Raw genomic sequence first — 20,637 nt, forward strand, 5'->3', positions numbered from 1 at the left:
ATGCAGTGATGGGGAAGGGAGGGGCCCCCAAAAAGCGCCCTTACTGGGCCCCGGATCTATGCAATGGGTTGCAAGACTCCCAGATGGTCATCTACTCCAACACTTTGCAATTCAGGGCTCTTTTCCCCAACGTGAGTCTCGAACCCGCAACCCTGAGGTGAAGAGCCTCATGCTTTGCCCACTGAGCTATCCCACCTATGGCCCCTTCAATATGTCATCACCCCCAAAGGGTTCTGGGCCCCTGGGAATTGGCTCCTATGTATGCCCTTTTCCCAGGGTGGGAGCCCAGCAGAGTGTTGCCAAGTCATGTCCTGAATCTAGCGGATCTCACAGCGGGATCCGGATCCCTCCCGGTGCCTTGCCCACTTTCTCCCTGAGCTGGAATCCCCAAGTGGGGAGGCCAGGTAAGCGTTAAAGGGAGCGGGAGACCCCAGCTGCCTAGAGCGGCCTGGGAAATGCCCCTCTTCCCTTCCCGCCACCTCCTCTCCTCTCCTCGCTTGTCTTGGGAGCCCTCTGGGGCGGTGGGTCCTTTGTGCGAAGGGGAGGCCCTGGTGCGACGGGGGGGGTGCAGAGGGGGCTATTGGGGGGGCTGAGGGATGACTGGGAGGATCCCCTGGGTGGCTGGAGGGAAGGGAAGCCATGGGACCCAAGGCCTCTGAGGTCCCAGCATCCCCCACCCATTAATGACCCCACCGTGGGGCAGTGGGCTCTTTGGGGGGCTCAGAAGTGGGCACCCCTTGAGAAGGGGGGGACGCCATGTGGGTAAAGAGGGTGAGCATCCATCTTTGGCAGATACTTTCCTTGCGACCCGTGCATTGCAGGGGTGAGGTGTGTGTTGGACTATGCAGAGCAAACCTGTGTAGATTTACTCAAAAGGAAGCCCCGGTGGGGAGAAAGATTGAATTGGTATCACCCAAAAAAAAAAACCCCTTAAAAATGGGGCTCCTGTTGGGAAGGGGGAAACCCCTTTGGGGCTTTTCTAGGGGCAGCAGAATGTTCTGGGCAGGAGAATCCCTGCAGGGCCTCTGAGGCTGCCTTTGCTTCTTCCTCCCTCCCAGGAACCTGCATCTTCTGAGCTCCTCAGGAAGGACCAAAGCGGCTGAACCTGCCAACCTAGCAAGGATGGAAGGAGGAAGATGGACAGTTGACCTTGTCAGACTGCCTCCTGCATCCCTCCCCAAAACCTCTCGGCGTTTTCTCCCAGGGCCCTCAGAGACATCTGGTAAGTTCCTATGGAGTGGAGATAGGGACACAGAACGATCGATAGATGGATGGTGAAGAGGAAAACCTTCTCCCAGGCTTTTGAATGTTAGGTGCTATTTCCACTGCAGGACTGCTGGCTAGTTGCTAATCTCCCCTTCTTGGGCAAGGTTCTTAAAAAAAATAAATCTGGATTTTTTAAAACAATTTTTTTTATTACAAAAAAAATTACAAATCCATAAACGAAGATTACCCTGAATCTTGTGGCTTCCCCCCATCCCCTCAGTTGGTCCTAATATTACCATCTACAACTGCATATAAGTCCATTGTCCATATTTTTCTGTTCATCCAAGTTATCCATAATCTTTAATACCTTACAAGTGCAGTTAAAATCCTTCTCATGTTTTCATCTGCTTACAACGGTCTCCTAGATAAATTGTAATATCCCTATTATTATTATTATTTATCCCAACCATATAGGCAGCTGGGTTTTCTTTTCATTTCTCCTTTAGGGGTGTGTGTTCATGAAGCATACGTACTAGTTCTTAAACTATCACCTGCTATTTCTCCTTGTTATCTCGAGTCACCTCTAAACTATAAATAAACTATAAAATACAAGAGGGGGGTAGGTATAAAGGCAATATTAAAAATTGGAAATGTGTATTTAAAAAATTAGAATTTGAATGATTGGCAGAGAAGCCGAAGGAAGTCAAAAAAATTGAAAAGTTTAATACAAATTGTTAATGTGGTATAAATGTATGGAAAACTAATAAAATATAATTTTTTAAAAAAAAAAGAAAGTGATGCCCGCGAGGGGCCCTATCCTCCAGCCAGGCTGGTTTTGCACCCAAGTCTCTAATCCAGCGCCCTTCTCTGCGGGATCCGGATCCCTCCTCCTGCCTAGACCCGGAAAACGCACCTGGCGAGGCGCGCAGGTAGTGCTATTTGGGGAGGAGGCGGAGGGGGCAGGGAATAGAGAGAGCCCGGCTGCCTAGAGAGGCCTGGGAACAGACCCTCCCCCGTCCCCACCCCCCTCCCCTCCCCGCTCGTCTTGGGTGGTCCCTCCGGATGCAGAGGAAGAGATGCGGCGCGCAGGGCGAGGGGTGAGTCGTGCCAAGGGGGAGATTTCGTGGGTGGGGGACCCGAATACGAGGGTGTTGGGGGGCTGAGGGGGGAAGGGGAGGATCTCTGGGAGGGAAGCCCAGCCTTCTTGCTCCTGCTCAGGAATCTCCTTTAAGTCACATCCCTGCACGAGGCGGGGGGCGTCCTATCCCCCCCCCAAGCCTTTCTTCCCTGGAAGCTGGATTCCTGCCCCCTTCCTCCTCCCAATGGGGAAGCCGGATCTTCTGGGGGATCCAAACGTGGGGCGCTGCCTTAGACCGAGTCCGCCCTTCGGTCGACGTGGGTCAGAATGGCTTAGGGTTGCTGCCTTTGTTCTGGCAAAAGATGCGCAGGGCGGTGAGGGGGGGCTCGCGGGATTCTTTATAATTACTATTATTATTATTATTATTATTATTATTATTATTATTATTATTTGGCGCTGAATTGAGTTCAAAGCGACCCATTACAATCTATTGCAGCCTAACAGGATGCCCCTCTGTGGAATTTTATAAAAATGCCTGCATTATTTTTCGTCTTTCTTTGTGTCCTGGCCATAGTCCCTTCTAGGGCACGTGGTCTGGGGGGAGGGGCTACAGCGGAAGGGAAGCCAGGCTGGGGGAAGAGAGTTGGGGGAAGACCTGGCAGCCAGCAGAGTGGCTGGGGAAGCCCTGCCTGATGGGCGGGGGAAAAATAATAATTCCTATTATTGTGGGGGGGGGTATTGAAATAACTGGGAGCTTGTGGCCAGGGAGGCTGCAATGCAAAAGCTCCCATCCAACAGAGATAAAAGCAGACGCAAAAGGCATGACTCTAGTCGATGATGATGATGATGTTATTATATATATATCCCACCCATCTGGCTGGGTTTCCCCAGCCATTCAAGGCGGCTGGGTTTTCTTGCATGGTGGGTTTCAAGAGGAAGGCACCCCTCTTTCACCATGGAGACTGTGTGTGGTACCTCCACACACAGGGAGACTTACCCTTCAACAGCTCAACCTCTGGGGCAGGAAAATGCTTGCAGGGTCTCTGAGGCCCCCTTTGCTTCTGGCTAGTTTCTAATCTCCCCTTCTTGGGAACGGTTCTTTTTTGAAAATTGTTTTTTTAAAGTAACAAATACATTTATAACAAAATAAATTACAAATCCATAAACAGAGATTACTCTGCATCTCATGACTCACCCCCCATCCCCTCTGTGGGTCCTAATATTACCATCTACAACTCCATATCAGTCCGTTGTCCATATTTTCCAATCTATCTGAATGGTCCGTGATCTTTAATACTTTACCAGTGTGGTTAAAATCCTGCTAATGTTTTCATCTATTTACAATGGTCTCCTAGGTAAATTATAATTTCCCCCCATTCTCTTGTCCTCTTAGTTTTCTCAAGAGGATCCTCTTTCAGGTCATCATCATCATCACAACAATAACAATACAGTGGTACCTCAGGTTAAGAACTTAATTCGTTCTGGAGGTCCGTTCTTAACCTGAAACTGTTCTTAACCTGAAGCTCCACTTTAGCTAATGGGGCCTCCTGCTACTGCCGCGCCGCCAGAGCACAATTTCTGTTCTCACCCTGAAGCAAATTTCTTAACCCGAGGTAATATTTCTTTTTTTTTTTTAGTTCCATTTTATTTTATTTATACAACAAGAAAAACAACAACAACAACAGAAACACAAATACCAAATTACACACAAATTACAAAAATAACCATAGACACAAAATTTTCTTAGCAAACAATAAAGCATCTATTGGTCTCAACACTAAAGACCCAACCTCCCATCTATTCCATATTTGAAGTTCATATTACTTATTGCCAATACACATTTTTTTTCATAATTAAACTTATTCTCAATAAATCTAATTTCTTATATCTACCTTGCAACTATTACTGAAGTTCCTCGAATGCTGCAACTGAATTTAAACTATTATATTTATTTTTCAGATATTCTTTGAAAACCTCCCATTTAGAAACAAATTCCTGTTTTGATTTATTATTTATTTTTTCTGATAAACCATCTAATTCGGCATATTCTGTCAGCTTTTGGATAGCTATCTTGTATAGAGGGGATTTCATTACTCTTCCATTTTGCTGCGATCAAAACTCTTGCTGCCGCCGTCGCATATAAAAAGATACCCTTCCTCTTTTGTGGAATATCCAAATCTGTTATTCCCAGAGGTAATATTTCTGGGTTAGTGGAGTCTGTAACCTGAAGCGTATGTAACCTGAAGCGTATGTAACCCGAGGTACCACTGTTGTGTTATTACTTCTATCCCAGCCATCTAGGCAGCTGGGTTTTCTTGCATGGTGGGTTTGAAGAGGAAGGCACCCCTCTTTCACCACAGAAATAGTGAAAGACTCACCCTTCAACAGCTAAATGTCTGGGGCAGGAAAAGGCTTGCAGGGTCTGTGAAGCTCCTTTGGTTTCTTCCTCCCTCTCAGGAACCTGCAGCTTGTTTTGGCTTCTGAGCTCCCTAGGAAGTTTGAAAGAGTCTGATCCTGCAAAGCTAGCGAGGATGGAAGGGGGAAGATGGACGGTTGACTTGGTCAGGCTGCCTCCTGCATCCCTCCCCAAACCTGTTGAGCCTTCCCTCCCAGGGCCCTCAGAGAGATCTGGTGAGTTGCAGGGGAAAAGGGCAGGGATGGATGGAGACAGGAGGGGGGAAACACATTGGCAAGGTGTTGGACAAATATGTCCTAGGGATCTTTACCCAGAGGGTGTCAATTTATTTGTGGGACATAGGAATTTGTTCATATATTTTTTCCAAAATATAATCTGCCCCCCCCCCCAAGTTCTGAGGGACAATGGACTGGCCCCCTGCTGGAAAAGTTTGCTGACCCCTGGTATAGAGTCTCCCAGGTGTCCCCTTAAGTCGGTGGGCTTCTGAGGTCCCAGCGGCAACGGAACTCCGTCGGACGGGTCATGCGCTAAAGGTGTCGTCCGGGCTTCGCTAGGTGAGGTTGGCAATCTGGGTTCACCTGCCTGCGTGCTCCACCAAAATTGTTGGAGAAATTCTGTCCCAAGGAATCTTTACCCAGAGGGTGTCAATTAACTCTGTGTAAAAAAGGAGTCTACACCACGATCAGGCATCACTAGATTTATTGTCGTAATAGGACTGCATGGGCGACTCCTTAGCTCACGCTGTAAAGGAGTGCTCATTCCAAGCTTACAACACACATATTTTATAACCTAAAACTATTCGAATATCCCTCCTACAATTCCTATTGGTTAAGAAATTGCAGTTTACAGGCTACCCAATCTACCTACACATATGTCCCTCTAATATGTACCCCCACCAATAACATGCATCCAATGTCCATTCAAATTAGCCGTTTCTCCTTTAGGGGTGTGTATTCATGAAGCGTTTGAGAATGCGTACTAGTTCTTAAACTATCATCTGCTATTTCTCCTTGTTATCTCGAGTCACCTCTAAACTATAAAGCTATCACTCTCAGGGTCAGCATAGGCCTTGAACACATTCTTAGTCTTTCTTAGTCTTAGTTGCACCCTCTAACACGGAAAGGAGTTTAGGGAGAATCCTTTGATTCAGCTAAGGATTCATTTTTATTCATTTATTCCACATTGGAGCAGGACCTATTTTTCTTGCATGGTGGGTTTCAGGAGGAAGGCACCCTCTTTCACCATGGAAACAGTGAAAGACTTACCCTTCAACAGCTAAATGTGAGGCTCCCTTTGTTTCTTCATCCCTCAGGAACCTGCAGCTCGTTTTCGCTTCTGAGCTCCTCAGGAAGGTTGAAAGAGTCTGATAATGCAAACCTAGCGAGGATGGAAGGAGGAAGATGGACGGTTGACTTGGTCAGGCTGCCTCCTGCATCCCTCCCCAAAACTGTTGAGCATTCCCTCCTAGGGCCCTCAGAGAGATCTGGTGAGTTGCAGGGGATAAGATATGGGCGCAGGGGTGGAAAGAGACAGGAGGAGGGAAACACATTGGCAAGGGGAAAAGATGGAGGAGAGAAAAGGCAGGAAGAAGGAGGCAAAGAGGCCTTTTCCCTTGCTCCTCTTTGTTTCTGGAATCTGCTTTCATAGAGTAGCCAGAAACCTTTTTCCTCTCACAGCGTTTTGATTTTACATGTCCCCCCCCCCACTACATGATTAAATGATGATGATTACCTAAACTAATACAGAAATATGGGTAAAGGGTGTTGGGGAAATGCTTTTAGTAATTATAGATTATTTATTTTTTAGAAACACTTCTACCACTTCTATATTTTTCTAGACAATTATAATTATGTATGTAATTTATATATCACCCTTCATACAAAGATATTCCTTGAAACCCTAAAAGCATTTATCCCTTTGCTTCAAAGCAGGTGGTGCAGACAATCAACAGAACTCTGCAGAACGTGGAATGAGCTTTATTGATGGTGGAAACCTTGCAAACCATCAACGAACTCACACGGGGGGAAAACCATTTCAATGTAATGAGTGTGGAAAGAGTTATAGTAGTAATGCCACTCTTAAACAACATCAGCGAATTCATACAGGGGAAAAACAATATGAATGTGTGGAGTGTGGTAAGTGTTTCAGTGCGAGTGGAAAACTTACAAGACATCAACGGACTCACACAGGAGAGAAACCATTTAAATGTATGGAGTGTGGAAAGAGCTTCAGCGAAAGTTGGTCCCTTCATATGCATCATCGAAGTCACACAGGGGAGAAACCATTTAAATGTATGGAGTGTGGAAAGAGTTTCAGTTATAGTTCAAGCCTTGCTTTACATCATCGAACCCACACAGGGGAGAAACCATTTGAATGTATGGAGTGTAAAAAGAGCTTCAATGACAGGGGAACACTTAGAAAACATCAACTAATTCACACAGGGGAAAAGCCATTCATATGTATGGAGTGTGGAAAGAGCTTCCGTTATATTAGTTTACTTCGTGTACATCAACGGACTCACACAGGGGAGAAACCATTTGAATGTCTAGAGTGTGGAAAGTGGTTCGGACGAAAGACACACCTCACTTCACATCGACGAACACACACGGGGGAGAAACTATTTAAATGTTTGGAATGTGGAAAGACTTCCACTGATAGTCGAACACATGCAGAACATCAACGAACTCACACAGGAGAGAAACCACTTAAATGTATGGAGTGTGGAAAGCGCTTTGGTCAGAGTTCCAACCTTCGTACACATCAGCGAACTCACACAGGAGTTAAACCATTTAAATGTATGGAGTGTGGAAAGAGCTTTGGTAAGAGTTCCAACCTTACTATACATCAGCGAACTCACACAGGAGTTAAACCATTTAAATGTATGGAGTGTGGAAAGAGTTTCCGTCAGATTCCACACCTTAACATACATAAACATACTCACACAGGGGTGAAAGACTTTAAATGCTTGGAGTGTGGAAAGAGCTTCAGTCGACGATATAGACTTAGTGAACACCAGAGAACTCACACAGGGGAGAAACCATTTAAATGTATGCAATGTGGAAAGAGCTTCAGTCACAGTGGAGCCCTTAGAACACACCAGCAAACTCACACAGGGGTGAAACACTTTAAATGCTTGGAGTGTGGAAAGAGCTACAGTCGACGTGATAAACTTCGTAAACATCAGAGAACTCACACGGGGGAGAAACGTATGGAGTGTGGAAAGAGTTTCCATCAGAGTGCACAGCTTACTTTACATAAACATACTCACACAGGGGAGAAACCCTTTAAATGTATGGAGTGTGGAAAGAGCTTCAGTTGGAAGAATCGGCTTTATTTGCATCAACGAACTCACACAGGGGAGAAACCCTTTAAATGTATGGAGTGTGGAAAGAGGTTCAGTGAAAGTTACTCCCTTAATATTCATCATCGAACCCACACGGGAGAAACCATTTAAATGTATGGAGTGTGGAAAGAGTTTCCGTCGGAGGGCACACCTTACTTTACATAAACGTACTCATACAGGAGTGAAACACTAAATACTTGGAGTGTGGAAAGAGCTTCAGTCAACGTGAGAAACTTAGTGAACATTCACTCGATGTTCATTCTTTTACATAGAATTCTAGAATGCTAGAGTTGACCGTGGACATAATTTGAGGGAGTTTTCGATGGGGCAGTGTGGAAACACATTCACTGTATTTTGTTCACTTTTCTGGAACAAATGAACCTCAAAGGCAGACTAGCATGACAATGCACCAAGAGGTTCAATGCTGTCACTTGTGGACTGTATCAGGACAATGGATATTTTTCACAATATGTGGGTTAATCAGATTCCCAGTGCCAACTCCAGTGGTACCTTGGTTTAAGAACAACTTAGTTTATGAACAACATGGAATGAAAACGCTGGAAACCTGTAAGTAGGTGTTTGGGTTTGTGAATTTTGCCTTGGAAACAGAACATGTTCTGCTTCCTGTTGAGTGTGTTCCATTTGTACATTGAGTCCCCCACTGCTAATCAGAGGCTTCCTGTTGAGTCTGTTGGCCGTTGAGTCCGGAGCACCCACACAACACAGAGGTGATATTTGGAGCTTTTGTCTTTGCTATTTTTTGTGTTTTTGTTTTTGTGGCTTTTTCATTATTATTTTTTACTGTGACTTGTTCTTCGTTTTATGGTACTGACTTTTGACTTTGGCTTGCTACTTCGTTTTTGTGACTGTGTGGAACCCAGGTCAGCTACTGGTTGATTGTGTGACTGCAGAAATGGATACAGGGAACCAGGCAGAGGGCCTTCTTGGTAGTGGCGCCTGCCCTGTGGAACGCCCTCCCAGCAGATGTCAAGGCAATAAACAACTATTTTACTTTTAAGAGACAACTGAAGGCAGCCCTCTTATCGAAGTTTTTAATGTCTAATGCTGTATTGTTTTTAATATTCAGTTGGAAGCCACCCAGAGTGGCTGGGGAAACCCAGCCAGATGGGCTGGGTATAAATAATAAATTATTATTATAAAAGTGCCTCATCCAAACAGTTATTATCATCAGTGCATGTAAGAAAAAATAATAATTTTGAGTTTTATCATCTACAATACTGTCTTATTTATTTTATTGTACAGTACATTGATTATTGCCATCCTTTTATGGATCAGTGGTCTTGTTAGATAGTAAGATTCATGTTAAATTGCTGTTTTAGTGGGTTTTTTTTCATTGTCTGCAACGGATTAATTCATTTTCCATTACTTTCTATGGGAAAGCATGCCTTGGTTTAAGAACGCTATGGCTTAAAATGAACTTCCTGAACAGATTAAGTTCGTAAACCAAGGTATCACACTGATTTTGTGTGTGAAAACAGCTATTAATAAAAGCGGTGGACTTGTAATCTGGTGAACCGGGTTGGCTTCCCCGCTCCTCCACATGTAGCTGCTGGGTGACATTGGACTAGTCACACTTGTCTGAAGTCTCTCAGCCTCACTCACCTAACAGTGTTTGTTGTAGGGGAGGAAGGGAAAGGAGATTGTTAGCTACTTTGAGACTCCTTAAGGGGAGTGAAAGGCGGGATATCAAGTCCAAACTCTTCTTCTTTTTCTTGACTGGGAAGTCGAGGAGGAGGTTAAAGCTGTCATGATTAAATGGGCACATGATTTGGGGTATAACAGATATGAAAGAGTGGGAATATTTATGGAAAGTAAATTTGAAATTAACAGCGGGCTATACCTTGAGGGGAAATTTCCAAAAAAAATGCAATACTTTTGGTATTTGACCCCATGGAAAGTTTCAAAAATGTATAAAAACGTTTCTAGTAATTGTTGGAGATACGGAGAAGGAACAGGCACAATGTTCCATATGTGGTGGCTGTGTAAAAAAAATCAAGGTTTTCTGGGATGACATCTATATAGAACTTTAAAAAATGTTAAATGTTTGTTTCCCCAAAAAACCAGAAGCCTTTTTATCACAGGCCCCGATATTCCTAGAAATGTAAGAGAGGTCTTTTTATACGCCACTGTTGCCGCCAGAGTCCTAATAGCAACAAATTGGAAGAGTGATAAAGTTCCTTCCAGGTTAGAATGGTTACAAGAATTGGTCTAATATGCAGAGCTAGCCAATCTAGCCAAAAAAATAAAAGATAATTCAAAACAAGTATTTATTTCAAAATGGGAAGTTTTTAAAAGATATCTTAAGAACAGTTGTTGCAGCTTGAACTCGGACATCTGTAGCTGTTTTAAGTAAGAAAAAGGACACAGGAGAAATAATATTTTCTTATACAACAAGTGGATGTGTTTTTGCAATAAGTCAGTAATGGTTAAATAAAGTATGGAGACAACGGGAAGTCCAGTGTTAAATCTTTTCATATGAGCATTTGAGGAAAGAAAAAGCCACCTCAAATGCTGGAGCAATAATTTTTTTTTATGATCCCTTCAGTATTTTCAATGCTACTATTGCAGAGGGTCACATGATTGGATGTTTCCATTTCTTATCATTGTTTGTGTATAAGCAGAAGTCAGGTTGACATACTTCTCTTTGTTTCTCTCTCTCCAGACAGAGAGATGTGTGAGAAGACACTCACGCCATGTTTCTTTCGTTTTCTTTGCTGTAAATAATAAATGCTTGACGCCACATTTTCTGCGCAATCTTGCTTTCGCTGACTCTGCTATGTGTGCACACATCTTTCGGGTGTGTGCTGAAGAGTTTACAGGCATCCGACAGGTGGATGTCCCCCTGCCCCTCTCACCAAAGAATGCTGCATCCTGTTTGGAACATTTGCAGGAAATGTAATGGGGGACCTCCAGGAAAGTGTGCGTCCCTCCATAAGAACCAGCCACCCGTTCACAAGAACATATGCAGAGCGCTGCTGGATCAGTCCGAAGTCTGCTTCAGGCAACAAGCACTGCATATCCCAGGGAAAGGTGTCAGCCAATGTCTGTAGCATATGCCCATTTAGAATTTGCTGGTACACGGCATCTGCATTCACATTCAAGAGGAACCAGATGTGCACACATCTGAGATGGGGGACACCTGGCTCTGCAGCCTCCTGGCCAGGAAGCTTTGCTCCGACCTCCTGTTGCCGTTGCCATTGCTGCTTCCCTCAAAGGGGCACCACCGCCAAGCCACGCTTCTCACTCTGCATCACCAAGCCAGCCCGCCTGTTACCGTGGGGTTACCGTGCAGCGTGGTCGAAGTCCGGTCCTAGGTCGAGGGTAAGGAGGCTATCTGTCAGGGGTGAAGCGAGGAGTCGGGCATGGTCAGGAGAGCAGGTCAGGGTGCCGGCAGGAACAGGTTACCAACGATGTTGCTCCCGCAACCTGGGACTGGGCTGACTGGCCTTTATCTCCTCTGAGGCATAGGGCGGTCCTGGCCCACAGGTGTCTCACCTCCCCTGGCCTTAAGGCGAGCACTCCTCCTGTGAGAACTTAGTTCCCTCCGCCTCTCTGCCCTGAGCCTCTGCAGCTCCGGAGAGACTGGAGGGTTACTGAACCCAGAGGCAACCTCACCTTCCCCTGACAGGGCTGGGAGAGGAGCACCTGCAGGCTCGATCACCTCTGGAGCCAGAGCGGATTCAGCTGGTGTCTCCTGAGGATCTGGCACAGGTGAGGGCCCTTCAGTTTCAAGCCCCTGCCCCGGCTCAGCCAGCCCTGGAGGCGGGGACTCCTGTGCAGGCTGGGATTCCTCAGGTTCAGCCTCTGAATCAGATTCCCAGGCCATCACACCACCAATCAAAAGGTGGGGCCTCAAAATGTCCAGAAATTTTGTGTCCAGCTCTCCCCATTGTGGTCATCCCCCTTCCATGCTTGTACTCCCTTGTTAACAGCACTTGTTTGCAGTTAAGAGAGCCCAAGCACCTAACCAGTGAGAGGAGGAAACTCTGTTGACATTTCCGTTCCACCTTAAGGAACAGACGTGGGATTGTTACGTGTCACATGTCTGTTTACATTCCAGCACAGTATGCTGGGAACTTCTGTTGTGTGTATATCTTTTGCTTTTCCTGTTCTCTCTGAGATGACATGAGAGAGAGAGACATGTTTCTTTGTCCTGATTTATGATTACTAAATCTCTAGTTGTAGTATGCTTTCAAAAGCCTCACGCCTATTCTGTGTGCGCAGTTCTATCTGCTGATAGTGTGCCCTGGCTTTTAAGCCCAGGTTGCCAATGGAAGGAGATGGCACAGCTGGGGCTTGCAAGCTGGCCTCCCAGCCCTCTGCCTGTCAACAAGCTCCTCCTCCTCCTCTGTGGGACAGGAAAGTTGGAAGAGCCGCTGAAGGGCAGGAACGGAGCTGAGGGCAAGGGCTGCGGCAAAGGCCCAGTGAGCTGCAGGTTGGACTACCCCAGTCTAACTCATCAGATGCATGCCATGATGCTGAAATGAACGGTAGTCCAGAAAAACTTATACCATCATAAATTTGCTACTATATAGATTTGCTATTGTGGAGTGAAAACACTAGAGACAATATACCATATAATTTTGGACTGTCCTCTGTCTGACATTCTTTGGAGAGAGACCTACTGGAGACCCATTTGAAGCTTAAAGTATCTACTTCAGGCATCCCCAAACTTGGCCCTCCAGATGTTTTGGTACTACAATTCCCATCATCCCTGACCACTGGTCCTGTTAGCTAGGGATGATGGGAGTTGTAGTCCCAAAACATCTGGAGGGCCAAGTTTGGGGATACCTGATCTACTTGCAATGAATTTGTAATTCATCATTAGGTAAAGATTTCATATACGTATTGCAACATTAATAATAAATAAATATTTTTTTTTTTTAAAGGAATTTGTAATCCAATATCTGTTGAGGAATGGTATACGTACTTGAAACCATCGAGATGGTTTCAGGATATTTAGCAGAGATTTTAAAAATTAAATTGTTTATAGCAGCAGCAGCATTCCAGCTATCTCTGGAATAAACACCATTTGTTTCTGTTTCTCTCTCTCTCTTTTTGTTGTTTCTCAGAGTCTTTATTATTTACAAAACTTTACGCTGGTCATTAATATAGAAACAAACAAAGAAACATAATAATTGTCTCTTTTTAGCCATCCGGCCAGAGACCTAATGCTGACCCATTCACATACTCATTTACACTGACCCAGACTGAGTTGATCGCATGCCCTGATAAGGACACCTCTTGCTGGGGAAATTTTCTGTTGCCTAGCAACTTGTTCAAGGCTATAGAATCATAGAGTTGGAAGGGACCCAAGGGACACCTACTCCAGCCCCCTGCAATGCAGGATTCTCAACTAAAGCATCCATGGCAGATGACCATCTAAGCTTTGCTTTAAAAACTCCATGGAAGGGGAGTCCACCACCTCCTGAGGGAGTCTGTTCCACTTTCAAACAGCTCTTACTATCAGAAAGTTCTTCCTGATGTGTAGTAGGCATCTCCTTTACTGGAAGTTGAAGCCATCGGTTCGGGTTCTATCCAGCTTGAATAGAACCCCGTCGTTCCTCAAATGGAAGTAAGCCTGCTCTTCATTCGAGCTGATGGCCTATGAGAGGACCAGGGAGAAGACTATGGCCCATGGTATAGTATGCCCCATAGATAACCTGAAGGTCCATAAATAGTAACACCCTAGAGGTCCCGGGCCCTAAGGAAGTCAGATTAGCCTCAACCAGAGCCAGGGCCTTTTCATGCGTGACCGCCGAAAACCGGAAGTAACTCATTCTGGTACTTCTGGGTTTTGGCAGGTCCGTAACCCGAAAAAACACAACCTGAAGTGTCTGTAACCCGAGGTATGACTGTACACACATGTATTTGTCCATGTGGAGATGTCAGTATTGAATCTGTAGCTCAGTTGCTGCTGGCTTGCACTCTATTTGAAGAGCGACGTTATTACCTCTCTGCTACTATCCATCCCAGCTCAGGTGTGCCCTTTCTTCTTCTAGATGAAGATGAAGATAACCAGCAGACAGCAAAAACTGCAGAAAATTTAAGCAGAGGCAACGAGAATAAGTTCTGTTACCTGATTCTCTTTCTAACATTGCACAATTTATTTATTTTTAATCGAAAGAAATCCTATTGTTTGCTTCCCATGTTTTATCTGCGGCCAGAGGATCGTGTATTAATTCTGGCATTTGTATTGATGTCAATTTGTATTGATGTCAACGCAGGTGGCGCTGTGGGTTAAACCACAGAGCCTAGGACTTGCCGAAGGTAAACGGCTTTTCCGTGAGCTGCTCTGGTTCGCCAGAAGCGGCTTAGTCATGCTGACCTCATTACCTGCAAGCTGTACACCGGCTCCCTTGGCCTGTAAAGCGAGATGAGCGTCGCAACCCCAGAGTCAGCCACGACTGGACCTAGTCCCCTGACCCTTTTCCTTTTACCTTTTTTTGATGCTGCCTACAGACTAGGATAGGACGCGGGTGACGCTGTGGGTTAAACCACAGAGCCTAGGACTTGCCGATCAGAAGGTCGGCGGTTCGAATCCCCGCAACAGGGTGAGCTCCCGTTGCTCGGTCCTTGCTCCTGCCCACCTAGCAGTTCAAAAGCACATCAAAGTGCAAGTAGATAAATAGGTACCGCTCCGGCGGGAAGGTAAACGGCGTTTCTGTGTGCTGCTCTGGTTCGCCAGAAGCGGCTTAGTCATGCTGGCCACATGACCCGGAAGCTGTACGCCGGCTCCCTCGGCCTATAGAGCGAGATGAGTGTGCAACCCCAGAGTCGATCACGACTGGACCTAACGGTCAGGGGTCCCTTTACCTTTACCTTTAGATCTCCATCTCACCAACCCTTTCTTCTTCCTCTGAAAATGGTAAATATTGACAGTGAAATTCCTCCTTCCTCTATCTTCCACAACATCGGCCCTACTGCACACCACACCTAATAGTGTGTCATTTACACCTCGAGTTTCCCTGTTGTGTCTACGCTGTCAGAATCATGATAGAGGTGTGCATTATGCATGGTGTAGTGAATGAAGATGGGGAAAAGTCTTTCTCCGGTTTTAGTAATTCTAGAAATCTGTGGGGCCAATGCAATGAAGCTTAGTACAAGGAAGTTCAGGAGAAAGGAAATAAAGTACTGGGGCAACCCAGTCAGATGGGCGGTGTACAAATATTATTATTATTATTTTTATGCATTTGCTCCCACAATAAGAAGGGATGCCTCTGTTCGTATCTAGAGGAAAGTTCCTAAGTCGAAGTACCTACTGAAGGTCATAACTGGAATCGTATGTAAGTAGAGCCGTACGTAAGTCAAGGTTAATAATAATAATAATAATAATAATAATAATAATAATAATAATAATTTATTATTTGTACCCCGCCCATCTGGCTGGGTTTCCCCAGCCACTCTGGGCGGCTTCCATAGAAAACCAAAAATACACTAAAATATCACAGATTAAAAACTTCCCTGAACAGGGCTGCCTTAAGATGTCTTCTGAATGTCAGGTAGTTATTTATCGCTTTGACATCCGATGGGAGGGCGTTCCACAGGGCAGGCGCCACTACCGAGAAGGCCCTCTGCCTGGTTCCCTGTAGCTTTGCTTCTCGCAATGAGGGAACCGCCAGAAGGCCCTCGGCGCTGGACCTCAGCATCCGGGCAGAACGATGGGGGTGGAGACGCTCCTTCAGGTATACTGGGCCGAGGCCGTTTAGGGCTTTAAAGGTCAACACCAGCACTTTGAATTGTGCTCGGAAACGTACTGGGAGCCAATGTAGGTCTTTCAAGACCGGTGTTATGTGGTCTCGGCGGCCGCCCCCAGTCACCAGTCTAGCTGCCGCATTCTGGATTAGTTGTAGTTTCCGAGTCACCTTCAAAGGTAGCCCCACGTAGAGCGCATTGCAGTAGTCCAAGCGGGAGATAACCAGAGAATGCACCACTCTGGCGAGACAGTCCGCGGGCAGGTAGGGTCTCAGCCTGCGTACCAGGTGGAGTTGGTAGACAGCTGCCCTGGACACAGAATTGACCTGCGCCTCCATGGACAGCTGTGAGTCCAAAATGACTCCCAGGCTGCGCACCTGGTCCTTCAGGGGCACAGTTACCCTATTCAGGACCAGGGAGTCCTCCACACCAGCCCGCCCCCTGTCCCCCAAAAACAGTACTTCTGTCTTGTCAGGATTCAACCTCAATCCATTAGCCGCCATCCATCCTCCAACTGCCTCCAGGCACTCACACAGGACCTTCACCGCCTTCACTGGTTCTGATTTGAAAGAGAGGTAGAGCTGGGTATCATCTGCATATTGATGGACACCCAGTCCAAACCCCCTGATGATCTCTCCCAGTGGCTTCATATACATGTTAAAAAGCATGGGGGAGAGGACGGAACCCTGAGGCACCCCACAAGTGAGGGCCCAGGGGTCTGAGCACTCATCCCCCCCCACCACTTTCTGAACACGGCCCAGGAGGAAGGAGCGAAACCACTGCATAACAGTGCCCCCAGCTCCCAGCCCCTCTAGACGGTCCAGAAGGATGTTATGGTCGATTGTATCAAAGGCCGCTGAGAGATCCAGCAGAACTAGGAAACAACTCTCACCTTTGTCCCTAGCTCGCCGGAGATCATCAACCAGCGCGACCAAGGCAGTTTCAGTCCCATGATGAGGCCTGAATCCTGATTGGAAGGGATCCAAATGGTCCGCATCCTCCAGGCGTGCCTGGAGTTGTTCAGCAACCACGCGCTCAATCACCTTGCCCAAGAATGGAAGATTTGAGACTGGGCGATAGTTGGCCATACTGGCCGGGTCTAAAGATGGTTTTTTAAGAAGCGGTTTAATGACCGCCTCTTTCAGCGGATCTGGGAATGTTCCCTCACAGAGGGAAGCATTCACCACCCCGCAGCCGCAGAGCCCATCGCCCAGCTCTTCCTGGCTTGCTTTTATTAGCCAGGATGGGCAAGGATCAAGGAGACAGGTGGTTGGTTTCACGCGTCCAAGCAGCCTGTCCACATCCTCGGGGGTAACGGATTGAAATTGATTCCATGCAACTTGACCAGACAGAGCTCTAGCACTCTCCCGCCCCAGCCCTGCTCCCACGGTGGTGTCTAGCTCCTTCCGAATATGAGTGATTTTATCTGCAAAAAACTTTGCAAAATCGTTGCAGGAGATCTTGGGGTCTTTACAAGGCCCCGGTGGTAAAGGTGGTTCCGTTAAATTGCGAACCACCTGAAAGAGTCTCCTGCTACTATTTTCTGCAGATGCAATAGAGGCGGTGAAGAAAGTCTTCTTTGCCATCGCTATCGGCACTTGGTAGGCTCGAAGTTGAGCTCTAACCTGTGTCCGGTCAGATTCGGAGTGAGTTTTTTGCCACCGATGCTCTAGCCGTCTCAGCGATTGTTTCATCGCCCTCAGCTCCGAAGAAAACCACGGGGCTGTCCGGGCTCCATGCAATCGGAGAGGGCGCTTCGGAGCCAGACAGTCGATAGCCCTGGTTAACTCCGCATTCCAGCGGGCCACCAGGGAATCAGCTGAAAGGCCATCAACATGGGATAAAGCATCCCCTACCACTCTCTGGAAACCATTTGGATCCATTAAGTGGCGGGGGCGGACCATCCGAATTGGTCCCACCTCCCTGCAGAGGGGAAGGGTCGCGGAGAAGTCCAGTTGCACCAGGAAGTGATCTGACCATGGCACTTCTTTTGTTTCACTTTTACTTAGTGTCAGATCACCCACGTCACTAGAGGTGAACACCAGGTCTAAGGCATGTCCATGACTATGAGTTGGGCCAAACTTATTCAGGGACAGCCCCATGGAGGCCATGCTTTCCACGAAGTCCCGAGCGGCCCCTTGTAAGGTCGTGTCGGCATGGATGCTAAAATCCCCTAGGACAACCAAACTAGGTGTCTCCAGGAGAAAATCCGCCACGACCTGAAGCAGCTCAGACAGGGAATCCTTGGTGCAGCGGGGAGGCCGGTACACCAAAAGGAATCCTGTACTGCCCCTATTGCCCAACTTCCAGAACATGCACTCAGAAAACTGGATCTTCCCAGTAGGATGCCTGGTGCAAGCTAGTGACTTCCTAAAAATCACTGCAACCCCCCCTCCCCGCCCACATGACCTGGGTTGCTGTGCATAAGAGAAACCTGGTTGCCAAGCAGCGGCAAGGACAGGCCCATCTGCTTCCTCCAACCAGGTCTCTGTCACACATGCCAGGTCAAATCCTCCATCCACAATCAGGTCGTGGATGGCAGTGGTTTTATTCATCATTGACCTGGCATTACACAGCAACACCTTCAGGTCATGTAGGTTTCCCCTGTTGATTCCAGTATCCATCCGGTCAAGGCCAGACCCGGAGGCAGGGATAGTCTTCAAACAACGACTAAACCTGCCTCCTCGGTAATGACATGGTCTGGTCTTAGCGTAACTCCGCCTCCTGCCCATGATCACCGAGATCGGATGTCCCAGTGCTTCCCCCCCTGTGGAACTTGTCCCAGCCATCGTGTTGGCTGGGGCCCCACTCCCAGGCAGCCCTGATCCCGCCCCTTAAAAACAAAACGCAAACTATACAGAACCAATAAAACAACAACAACAAAAAAGAACAGAACAATTATAATAAAATTAATCCCCAACCAAATATCCATCCCACCCACCCCCAACAAAGGAAAAAAGGAAAAAAAGAAATAAAAATTTAAATTGCCACCGACTGCTTGAGGACATTTTAAAGCACATTAACCCCCTGGAACAGGGAAGCAATGGCAGAACACTTCCCACCCTTCCCAAAAAGTTTGTTCCAAAAAGGGCCTGGGCCACGCCCCCTGGGCCAGTTGGAAAAGGCCCTGGAAGGGAGCAGGCCCTGCAGTCCTCACCCAGCCGATGGTCTGAGGCCTCACTGCAGCAGGAGTCCCTTTATAGCTGGGAGAGAGGGCCTGGGCCACGCCCCCTGGGCCAGTTGGAAAAGGCCCTGGAAGGGAGCAGGCCCTGCAGTCCTCACCCAGCCGATGGTCTGAGGCCTCACTGCAGCAGGAGTCCCTTTATAGCTGGGAGAGAGGGGCCTGGGCCACGCCCCCTGGGCCAGTTGGAAAAGGCCCTGGAAGGGAGCAGGCCCTGCAGTCCTCACCCAGCCGATGGTCTGAGGCCTCACTGCAGCAGGAGTCCCTTTATAGCTGGGAGAGAGGGCCTGGGCCACGCCCCCTGGGCCAGTTGGAAAAGGCCCTGGAAGGGAGCAGGCCCTGCAGTCCTCACCCAGCCGATGGTCTGAGGCCTCACTGCAGCAGGAGTCCCTTTATAGCTGGGAGAGAGGGGCCTGGGCCACGCCCCCTGGGCCAGTTGGAAAAGGCCCTGGAAGGGAGCAGGCCCTGCAGTCCTCACCCAGCCGATGGTCTGAGGCCTCACTGCAGCAGGAGTCCCTTTATAGCTGGGAGAGAGGGCCTGGGCCACGCCCCCTGGGCCAGTTGGAAAAGGCCCTGGAAGGGAGCAGGCCCTGCAGTCCTCATCCAGCCGATGGTCCATATATACAGAGGTTCCACTGTATATATGATTTTACCTAAAAAAACCCAAACCTGCTCCATATTTTCCTCTTCCATGTGACAGCCCTTGAGATATTTAAAGATGGCTAACATCAGGTTTAAGGTGCTGGTTTTAACCTTTCAAGGCCTATACGGCCTAGGACCCTCGTACCTATGGGACCGCCTCTCCTGGTATGTCCCACGGAGGACCTTACGGTCTTCAAACAAAAACATCTTGGAGGTCCCGGGCCACAGGGAGGTTAGGCTGGCTTCAACCAGAGCCAGGGCTTTTTCGGCTGTGGCCCCGATCTGGTGGAATGCTCTTTCACAAGAGATATGGTGCTGCGGGACTTGACATCTTTCTGCAGGGCCTGCAAGACAGAGCTGTTCCACCAGGCCTTTGGCCAAGGCACAGTCTGACCCCCTCCTTCTGTAATCCTCATAGAACTCTAGCCAAATGGTTGCCATTAATTTGATTCTGAATTGATTTTAGAATGTATTGATTTTAGAATGTATTTCAATTAATTGATTGTGATTTTATGTAAATTGTGTTACTTTTATTGTTGTCAGCCGCTTTGAGCCCGGCTTCGGCTGGGGAGGGCAGGATATAAATAAAATTTTATTTATTATTATTATTATATCTCTCAAGCTCCTCTTTTTCAGGCTAAAAATACCTTTCTCCTTCAACCATTCCTCAAAAGGCCTCGTTTCCAGAGCCTTGATCAGCTTGTGCGTCCCCCTCTACACACGTCCCAGATTGTCAACATCCTTCTTAAACATCCTCCTTTGCCTGAAGCTCTTTCCATGATTTTAGCACTTAAGAACATAAGAAGAGTCTGTTGGATCAGGCCAATAGCCCATCTAGACCAGCATCCAGTATGAGAGCCAGTATGGTGTAGTGGTTAAGAGCGGTAGTCTCGTTATCTGAGGAACCGGGTTCGCGTCTCCGCTCCTCCACATGCAGCTGCTGGGTGACCTTGGGCCAGTCACACTTCTTCGAAGTCTCTCAGCCCCACTCACCTCACAGAGTGTTTGTTGTGGGGGAGGAAGGCAAGGAGAATGTTAGCCGCTTTGATTCTCCT

At 47.3% G+C, this 20,637-nt stretch overlaps 1 protein-coding gene across 1 annotated transcript; it reads left to right on the top strand.

Moving 5' to 3' along the window:
• Positions 1–500: 500 nt before the first annotated feature.
• Positions 501–10,818, top strand: LOC310756730 (uncharacterized protein). Its single transcript, XM_083601362.1, has 4 exons — positions 501–521; positions 1,059–1,222; positions 6,013–6,186; positions 6,629–10,818. Exons 2-4 carry the CDS (start codon positions 1,123–1,125, stop codon positions 8,152–8,154), a joined length of 1,800 nt encoding a protein of 599 aa, XP_083457488.1. The 5' UTR covers positions 501–521; positions 1,059–1,122; the 3' UTR covers positions 8,155–10,818.
• The last annotated feature ends 9,819 nt before the right edge of the window (positions 10,819–20,637 follow it).

Source organism: Podarcis filfolensis (genome assembly GCF_964270895.1).
Source record: "Podarcis filfolensis genome assembly, chromosome: 2".
Classification (NCBI taxonomy): domain Eukaryota; kingdom Metazoa; phylum Chordata; class Lepidosauria; order Squamata; family Lacertidae; genus Podarcis; species Podarcis filfolensis.